This window comes from Cynara cardunculus, assembly GCF_001531365.2.
Source record: "Cynara cardunculus var. scolymus isolate 2C chromosome LG 17, CcrdV1, whole genome shotgun sequence".
In the NCBI taxonomy this organism is placed as follows: domain Eukaryota; kingdom Viridiplantae; phylum Streptophyta; class Magnoliopsida; order Asterales; family Asteraceae; genus Cynara; species Cynara cardunculus.
In genome coordinates, this window is record NC_037544.1 from 11,504,959 (window position 1) to 11,514,742 (window position 9,784).

Below are 9,784 nucleotides of genomic sequence, written 5' to 3' on the forward strand. Positions count from 1 at the left end.
TTCATCAGACTCAATTTGGGGAAATGGACTGGTTCTTTTCACATCGGTATCGTAACTCGTATGAATTCTTCTGGATTAAAAATTGTTTCGTTGTTAATTTAACTCGATCTTTTCTTCTTCCTGGTGATCCAAGCAGGTCTCAATCTCTTCTTCTGCTTCTCGATCCAAGCAGCTGTCGGTCTCTTCTTCTGCCTCTCGATATCTCAAGAAAGATAATGGGTCTTCTGTTTATATGTTTTCTTTTTGTTTGATTTGGCATAAGAAACACCATGGAAATACCTGAGGATCGATTTGGGTTTCTTATAATAGTTGATTGTTTATCTGTTTATCTATTTTCTTGATTTGGGTAGACCTGCTTATCTGTTTTTTTTTCTTCATTTGATTGCATTTGGTGAATTCCCTTTTAGAATTGTTATCCATATGTTTCTTGCATCAGTTGTTTTATGAAAAATACATGTTCCAATGTTGATCCTTGTAGCATTCCATAATGTTATTTACACTTTCTTTAGATACAATTTGTTCCTTTATTCTCTGGATCTCGATTGTTTTCTCAATTTGTTCCTCAGTTTCTAATGGACTCCCTGGATGTTAACTTATTCTGCAYTTTGATTCTGTGTGATTGAAATATGGGAAACTGATAAAMTCGTTATGAGAATTCTATGTGTTGCTTATCAAGTTGGGAATGATTGACATTTGGAGTGCCGGAGATAGAATTATGATTATGGTTTTATTAGCTTCTATTATGCTGATCTGTTTAGGACTACAACACATAGTTGTATAATATATACAGGGGTTTCTCAATGATAGAAGTCGAATTAACCATAGACATTTGCATAACGATTCTAAATTGGACTGCTCAAAATTGTTTGGTTTGTCCAGGTCAAAATAATGAGGGCCCTCCAGTATGCCCCAACGCTTTCAAATGTTTCTTGTTACAATAGTGTTGTCTTTCCAAATAGACAATAAACCATCMTGGATATACATGTTTGATATGAGTAGCAAAAATTCTTCTACCAACGGTCCGTCTCAGGTTCAACCATACTTCGATACCTCCAATAGAAGGGTTAGAAAGATTGAAGATGAAGAGTCTATTGGTCAGCGTAGAAAGAAGGTTCGAACATCTAATGATGGGTCTGGTCCATYTCAAGAAACCAGGAGATCAACCAGAACTTCKTCACGGTTAYACYGTTGATAAATTTGTAAACAAAATGTTGTCTTTTGTTAGAAAAACTCTAGGCCAGTCATGAACAGTAGATGGGATTTTGTGAATATTGTGTATCCAACTATTTTGACCCATGAAAACAYATTGGTATTGAAGTTGCCWGTTTACTTGAATGAAAACCTATTGGTATTGTGTATCCAACTATTTAGRAAACTATTTTCATCTGTTTCTAAAAGAAAGTTTATCAATCTATTCATAATACCTCTCTTTTTCTAGTGTTTTTCTCCTACATATGAGTTATTTTTTGAGTATGATCAAACCAATGAGCAAGGGAATGATGGCAACACAATTAATGCAAAATGAATATTGATTCTAGTTGTTTTGAGACTTTGTTTATGTTTATATTGATTCAGATTTCAGACTTTAGACGTAAAAACAAACAGTCTAACTGTTTCAGATTTCAGACTTCAGACGTAAAAACAAACAGTCTGACTGATTCAGATTTCAGACTTCAGCACCACCTCTTAAAAATCAGAAGTGAAATAAGACTTCAGACTTCATCACCTCTTAAAAAACAAACGCCACCTTAGTAGAACTCTTTTAATGAGTGTTTTACTAACATGGTGTAATCTGCCATATCAGTTGTGATAAGTTGTATTGCATAAATTATTTGAATCACTATTGCATGTCCAAAATACATGAAATTTGGTCACGATGACTATAACTCAGTGCTATAGCCCATGTAAAAAGATAGGAAATTATCTCATTTTAAAAGTCTCTTTAATTTGATCATTTTTAGGTATCATTAGTTTCTGCGCAAAACCGAGATTTTGGGATTAGTTGATTTTGTAAAATTTTGATCTTTTTATTGGACTATAGCATTGCTTTCGGTATAAATTAATACATTAACGAGCATATGGACATTATGGACTATGGATAATCATATGGGACATAAGTAGACAATTATGGACTTAGGACTTATTAAACCCCATAAGTAGTGTTAAATCCATAAGTGATGGTTTGGATATTCCTCTTTGATAGGGAATCGTTGAACTAGTGTGGTGATCAGATCGTATCTCTATTTTGCGGAGCATTGCAAAAGAGTGAGTATTCACGGCCCCTTTTTAAACTTTTCATTATTTGGGGGAAAAAGCATGTATAAATATAGTGATGTTTTGCATGCAATATTCATTGCGTTTAAACTGTGGATTCAAATTGATTCTTATGAATTATATTTTGAACTGAAATTGTGAATGCAAGCACTAACACCTTGTACTCAAGTAATAGTTGTGTTTGGGTTATTTCAAAAGTCCCGGTGTGACACTACTATTAACTCGTTGAGCCGATAGTTTAAGTGGATAGCGCTATTTGGACTGACAATCCCACCTTCTGCTGGTGAGTAGGGGTGCATATAACTAAAACAAGGGTTCTACACATGTGGGGTTTAGTCCCACCGCTGAGGTAGTTCGGTATAAAAGGGCGTAGGTGTCAGGTTTAGTAGTGGCCCAACACTTAAAAATTTCTTGGAGTACATTGTGCCTCGTGTGTAAGTGTTGCGAGTAAGTAAAAGATTTACTCGACTTATTTATTGCTTAAAGATTTGTTGTGAAATGAAAACCTGTGAACTCACCAACTCTTGTAGTTGACACTTGTTTTGATGTGCTTTTTCAGGGGTAAGAAAGGCTCATGGTGACACTTAAATGAAGTCGTGTCACAATCATCACCTTCAAATTTCTTGTGTGTTTAATTTACAAACTTGTCTTTGGGATTGTAAACTTTGGTTGTGATGTATTTAAATTTTAAAATGTATGGTTGTGTTACTTATACTCTATCGCTATGAGACTCCACCTGCCATACCTCGCGTTTCCGCTTTAGCGGGGAGTGACAGATTTGGTATCAGAGCTGTAGGTTATAGAGAACACCGGTTTTCTAAGAAAACCATACACTATAACCCAAAAATTTTACGAATTAAACATTTTTTAGAAAGAGTCTCAGAAATTTAAAACGGACATACTACTAAAATAACCAGAACGAGTGACTTCTTAACATACTCTAACTAGACAAAGCCTGATCACCTGTGTCTAATTAAGTATGTATAAGGGGAGATGCAGATCGGTTATGTTAGGTGTTTGTCTAAAAGTTAAGGACTTCTTACTCAATAAGAAAAGCACGGTTCACATATGTGAGTTTGCATAAATTTTTGCATCTTTTTGTCATTTATTATGATTCGTTTAATAATTCAAATTTTATTAAATATCACAGCATTATGTCGTCAGAAAATGAATATTCGAATTTCGGAGATTACGATCCCTCTGAGCACGGTTACGATAGTGACAACGATGTCACTGAATCTTCGGCGCGATCACCCACCCCACAGCCGCCTCGCTCTGTACCCGCGCATCCTATAGCGCAACACGGAGTTAGAGTTCGGGCCACCGCCCGAAAGTGCATTCTTCCACCTATGAGGGTGTCTTTCTCCGCCCCATCTGGAGCCGTGAGGGAGCCATCACGGTCACGCACTCGTAGTGTAACACCCCCACCCACTACCAGGACCACATCGGAGCGCTCTCCGGGTATGGCTACCCTGAAGAATTTATGGGTTTTGGGCGTGGCTCAAGATCTTGAGATGTGTCAACTTAGGCTGGAGCATTATCGACACTTCGCCGATGGAGTGATTACAGCCCTAGGCACTCAAGATAATATGATGAATCGTTCATTAGAGTTGATTTTCATCGCTAGGAGAGCGATTAGGAGGTTGCACACTTATCTAGCGGTGTTAGCAGGAATTCTGATGATAGTGATGGGGTTGCTTATTTGGAGTCTTATGCGTTAGAGGATTTTATTTATTAAGTTGTTGATGGTGGAAATTTAAGACTTTCTTTTGAGGCTTGTAGCCGTGTTTTGTGAACAATTTTTCTTTTATATTGCACATCTTTATTTTATTTATGGATTTTATGAGATTTTGTCTATGAATGGTTAAGTTATGTTGACTATCGATTTAATGCCTTTACTATTATAAGTTATTATATTATTACCTTGGTTACATGATTAGATGATTGTAAATGCCGTGCAACACAGTGGTAAATAATAAGAGTAACTGAACTTCGACTTAAAAATTTGTGCATTAGAAATATGCCTCCAAGAAGGAGTACTCGCAGCATGAGAGAAAATCCTGAAAGCCAAACACTCGATATAGCACGGTTGATAGCTCAGCAAATTCGGGAGGCAGTACCAACTATTGTCGCTCAGGTTACAGCGGGAATTAATGCAAGTCAAAGGAGTGAGGGAGGCCCTAACACCGAGAATCCCGTCAGGGAGGAGAACTGTAACACCAATGATAGAGGATGCAGTTACAAGACATTCATGTCCTGCAAGCCAAAGGAGTTTCATGGTAAAGAAGGTGCAATTGGATTACTATCATGGATTGAGAGCATGGAGTCGGTACTCCATATTAGCAAGTGTTCCGAGGACTGTAAAGTGAAGTATGCAACATGCCAACTCCAGGGAAGAGCCCTAACTTGGTGGAACATTCAAGTTCAAACCCGTGGTCGCCAAGCTGCCTATGAGTTATCATGGGAAGAACTCAAAAAGTTACTCATCGAAGAGTATTGTTCTAAGAGCGAAATTCAGAAATTGGAAGTTGAATTCTGGAATCACATCATGATTGGAATGGAGGTGGACAAATACACAGCTCGTTTTCATGAGCTTGCCAAGTTAGTACCTCATATGGTCACTCCAGAGGAGAAACAAATTGATCGGTACATCTGGGGATTGGCACCTGAAATCCGAGGGATGGTCACTTCGGTAAACCCAACCACTATACAAAACGCGGTGGTGTTGGCAAATCGTCTGACAAATGATGCAGTTAGATTAGGGATTTTAAAGCAAGACAAATTTGGTGGAAATAGGAAACTAGAGGGGCAATCGTGGAAAAGGACCAACAACGATTTAGGCAAAAACCAAAAAGTGATAAGAAACTTTGGGGCTCAGTCTCAAACAGGAGAAAAGGGCAAGGGGACTTACCCTAAATGTGGCAAGTGCAATTATCACCATAGCGGGAGATGCGTTATTTGTTTCAAATGCAATAAAGGAGGTCATATCGATAAAGATTGCAAGATCAGAGAGAATCAATCATGCCATAAGTGTGGAAGCCCGAATCACTTCAGGAATGCATGCCCGAAATTGAACCAAGAGTCAGCTACTAACCCAGCACGACCAATCAACCAAGGAAATCAAGGAGGCCAAGCACGAGGTCGAGCGTTTACAATTGGAGTGGAAGAAGCCAAGCAAGACTCAAATGTGATCACAGGTACATTTCTTCTGAATAACCATTACCCATTCATACTATTTGATTCTGGAGCAGATAGAAGCTTTGTATCCCTAGAATTTAGACCAAAGATTGGTTTAAAGTCGCAAAAGCTGAAAGAAGATTTCGTTATCGAATTTSCTAATGGTCAGGAAGTTAGGACTAAAGACGTAATCACMAATTGTACATTACATTTAGCTGAACAAAACTTTAGCATAGACCTTATTCCAATTAGATTAGGAAGCTTCGATATCGTTGTGGGTATGGATTGGCTATCCAAAAATCAAGTCGAGATATGTTGTTCTGAGAAGACCATTCAAATTTTGAAAGGAAGTGAAACGCTCGTGGTGCATGGAAGAAGTCCCACAGAAATTTCAAGTTAGTAACGTGTATGAAGATGCGAAAATACTTGAAAAAGGAATATGTCGCGTTTATGGCTCACATTATGGATAAAGGAATTAAAGAGAAAAGCATCCAGGATTTTCCCATAGTTCGGGATTTTCCCGAGGTGTTTCCTGATGAGCTACCAGGATTACCCTCGTTACGGCAAGTTGAATTTCACATTGACTTAATTCTCGGAGCAGCACCTGTGGCCAAATCACCATATCGTCTGACACCATCGGAAATGAAAGAATTGTCAGATCAACTAAAGGAGCTACTTGACAAAGGATTCATCAAACCCAGCTCTTCACCCTGGGGAGCTCCAGTTCTATTTGTTAAAAAGAAAGACGGATCCCTTCGAATGTGCATCGATTATAGGGAACTCAATAAGTTGACCATTAAGAACCGATATCCCCTTCCCCGAATCGATGACTTGTTCGATCAACTTCAAGGTGCTACATACTTTTCAAAGATTGATCTACAATCCGAATACCATCAAATGAGGGTCCATGAGGAAGATATTCCTAAGACGGCGTTTAGAACTCGTTATGGTCACTATGAATTTTTAGTCATGCCATTTGGGTTAACTAACGCGCCAGCAGTTTTCATGGATTTAATGAATAGGGTATGTAGGCCATATCTGGATAAGTTCGTGATTGTATTCATAGATGACATCCTGATTTATTCGCAAAACAAGGAGGAGCATGAGCAACACTTAAAGTTGATACTTGAACTACTAAGGGATCAGAAATTATATGCCAAGTTCTCCAAATGCGAATTTTGGATTCGTGAGGTGCACTTCCTTGGTCATGTGGTCAATGCGAAAGGAATTCATGTTGATCMGGCCAAAGTTGAGGCTATAAAGAAGTGGGAAACTCCAAGGACTCCAACATAAATTCGCCAATTTCTCGGTCTAGCAGGTTATTATCGCCTTTTATTCCAAATTTCTCCAAGATCGCAACCACTAACGGTATTAACCCCAGAAGGATAAGGAGTTTAGGTGGGGAGAAAAACAAGAAGAAGCATTCAAATTGCTCAAACATAAGTTGTGTCATGCACCGATCTTAGCGCTACCAGAAGGCACGGAGAATTTTGTGGTATATTGCGATGCATCACACCAAGGCTTGGGATGTGTACTGATGCAAAATGACAAGGTCATTGCTTATGCATCAAGGCAACTTAAGGTTCATGAAAAGAACTACACCACTCATGACCTGGAGCTAGGAGCTGTGGTTTTCGCTCTCAAAATATGGAGGCATTATTTGTGCGACACTAAGTGTACTATTTTTACCGATCACAAAAGTCTCCAGCATATCCTTGATCAGAAGATGCTCAATATGAGACAGAGAAGATGGGTGGAGTTGCTCAGTGATTATGATTGTGAAATCCGATACCACCCAGGTAAGGCCAACGTAGTGGCAGATGCTCTAAGCCAGAAGGAAAAGATAAAAACCTCTCGAGTATGAGCTTTGGGAATGCTTGTCCAGACGAGTTTGAAGACTCAAATTCTTGAAGCTCAAAATGAAGCGCTGAAGGCAGAAAATTTGAAGAGTGAGACCCTGCATAATCTAGAGCATAAATTCAGGATTAAGTCAGATGGAGTGCGTTACTTCAAGGACAAAGTTTGGATTCCGAAGATTAAAAATATACGAGAGTTAGTTTTGGAGGAAGCCCATAAATCTAGGTATTCGATTCACCCAGGGGCGGATAAGATGTATAAGGATCTGAGAGAGTACTATTGGTSGCCAGGAATCAAAAAGGATATAGCTTTGTACGTTGGGAAATGTTTGACTTGCTCAAGGGTCAAGGCAGAATATCAGAAGCCATCCGGATTGTTACAACAACCTGAGATTCCCCAATGGAAATCGGATCAGATATCAATGGATTTTGTTACAAAGTTACCAAGAACAAGGAAGGGATATTTCTCAGTTTGGGTCATAGTGGATCGACTTATGAAATCTGCACACTTTATGCCTATTCGAGAAGATTTCAGTACAGAAAGACTAGCACAGTTGTATATCAATGAGATTGTATCACGGCATGGAGTACCTGTTTCTATCATTTCGGATAGAGACAGCCGCTTTACTTCCAGGTTATAGCAATCGATTCAAAGGTCATTAGGCACGAGATTGGATTTAAGCACTTCATATCATCCTCAGACGGATGGACAAACGGAAAGGACGATTCAAACATTAGAGGATATGTTGCGAGCCTGTGTGATAGACTTCGGAAGTAGTTGGGATACCCATCTGCCATTGGTCGAATTTTCTTACAATAACAATTATCACACCAGTATTCAATGCGCACCTTTCGAAGCCTTGTATGGCCGAAAATGTAGATCCCCACTCAGTTGGCAGGAAATAGGCGATAGGCAACTGATCAGGCTTGACATTATCCAGGAGACAACCTACAAAATCGCAATTATCCAAGAAAAACTTAAAGCTGCAAGGGATCGCCAGAAGAGCCATGCCGATAATCGAAGGAAACCCTTGGAATTTCAAGTGGGTGATAAAGTTCTTCTAAAAGTATCACCGTGGAAAGGGGTTGTGCGCTTCAGAAAGAAAGGAAAGCTTAGTCCAAGGTATGTTGGTCCATTCGAAATACTCGAAAGAGTAGGGCCAGTTGCATACAAGCTCAGCTTACTCCCGAAGCTTAGTGCCATCCATGACACGTTTCATGTGTCGAATCTTAAGAAGTGCTAGTCTTTAGTTTTACCTCTGGAAGATATTCAAGTTAATGAACGACTATGTTTTATCGAGGAGCCGATTGAAATTCTCGATCGTAAGGTTAAGCAGTTGAGGCAGAAACAAATCCCAATTGTAAAAGTTCATTGGACTTCGCGGCATGGACCGGAATATACATGGGAAAGAGAAGATTCCCTGAGAAGMAAGTACCCACATCTTTTCCTTAACAAGTTTTGATTTGGAGTGAACAAGTAAATTTYGGGACGAAATTTCTCTAACAAGGGGAGACTGTGACAGCCGTCAAATTCGTACTCCCAGGTTAGCTCTTATTAAGTTTGTATTAGTGTTATTGAAGATAATTTATAAGATTAGGAGTTAGTTAGGTTAGTTTGGTCGAAAAATTTCTAAGAGATTCCGGTAGTTGCTTAGAAAGTCCGGTTCCGACCCGAAATTATCAGAAATGTCTCATACAGTACCAAATGCTCTAATTTATACCCAATTTATATAAAACACTACGTTTTAGTGTTTTAAATGTAAAACCTTTCTATTTAAATGAATTTAGTTATCATGGGCTTTTAGTTTGAAGAAAAATGTCAAAATTGAGAAAATGGCATTTTATGCATTTTGGGCTTTGTTTTAAAAAAAAAATTTGTTGAGTTTGGGTTGGGCTCTCCATGGCCGGCCCCCCCTCCCCCTTTTCCCTCCATCAACCCACATATAAATATCATATTTCTTCTATTATTCTTCATTTCTCACCTTTTCAATTTTTGAAACTCCTTCTCTCTCTCTCCCTCCCTAAAAACTCAAGAGTCACCTTCTTCATCCTTCATCTTCAGCCGATTTTCTTCTTTTCTTGATCATATTAGCAAGGGTTTTGAAGATACTACACTCCTTTCTTCATCAAACAAGGTAACATCTTCATCTCCTCTTTTTCTTGTAAATTTTGGGAGAAAAACCCACTTTTTATGCATTCTTTATCTACTATCTTCTAACTTCCAAAAATTTTGAGTTTTAAGGAAATATTATACACCAAAAACATGTAAAAATGTTTATATGATGGTGGTAATCTATGACCCAAACATTAGAACTCAAAAAGATAGGTAAAAATCATGATTTCATGTGAGTTTGTTTCTTAAAAATGATATATTTTGGTGCTGACAGATTATGTGCATGTGCACAAATCGTCTATATCTTGTAAATGACATGTTCAAATGTTATGAAGTTTCTTCTAAAAGTTTATTTATTGAGTTG

General features: G+C 38.4%; 1 protein-coding gene across 1 annotated transcript; it reads left to right on the plus strand.

Moving 5' to 3' along the window:
• Window positions 1-4,294: 4,294 nt before the first annotated feature.
• On the plus strand, window positions 4,295-5,851 carry LOC112499850. Its single transcript, XM_025103124.1, has one exon. The coding sequence runs from the start codon at window positions 4,295-4,297 to the stop codon at window positions 5,849-5,851; it is 1,557 nt and encodes a 518-aa protein (XP_024958892.1).
• Window positions 5,852-9,784: the final 3,933 nt, after the last annotated feature.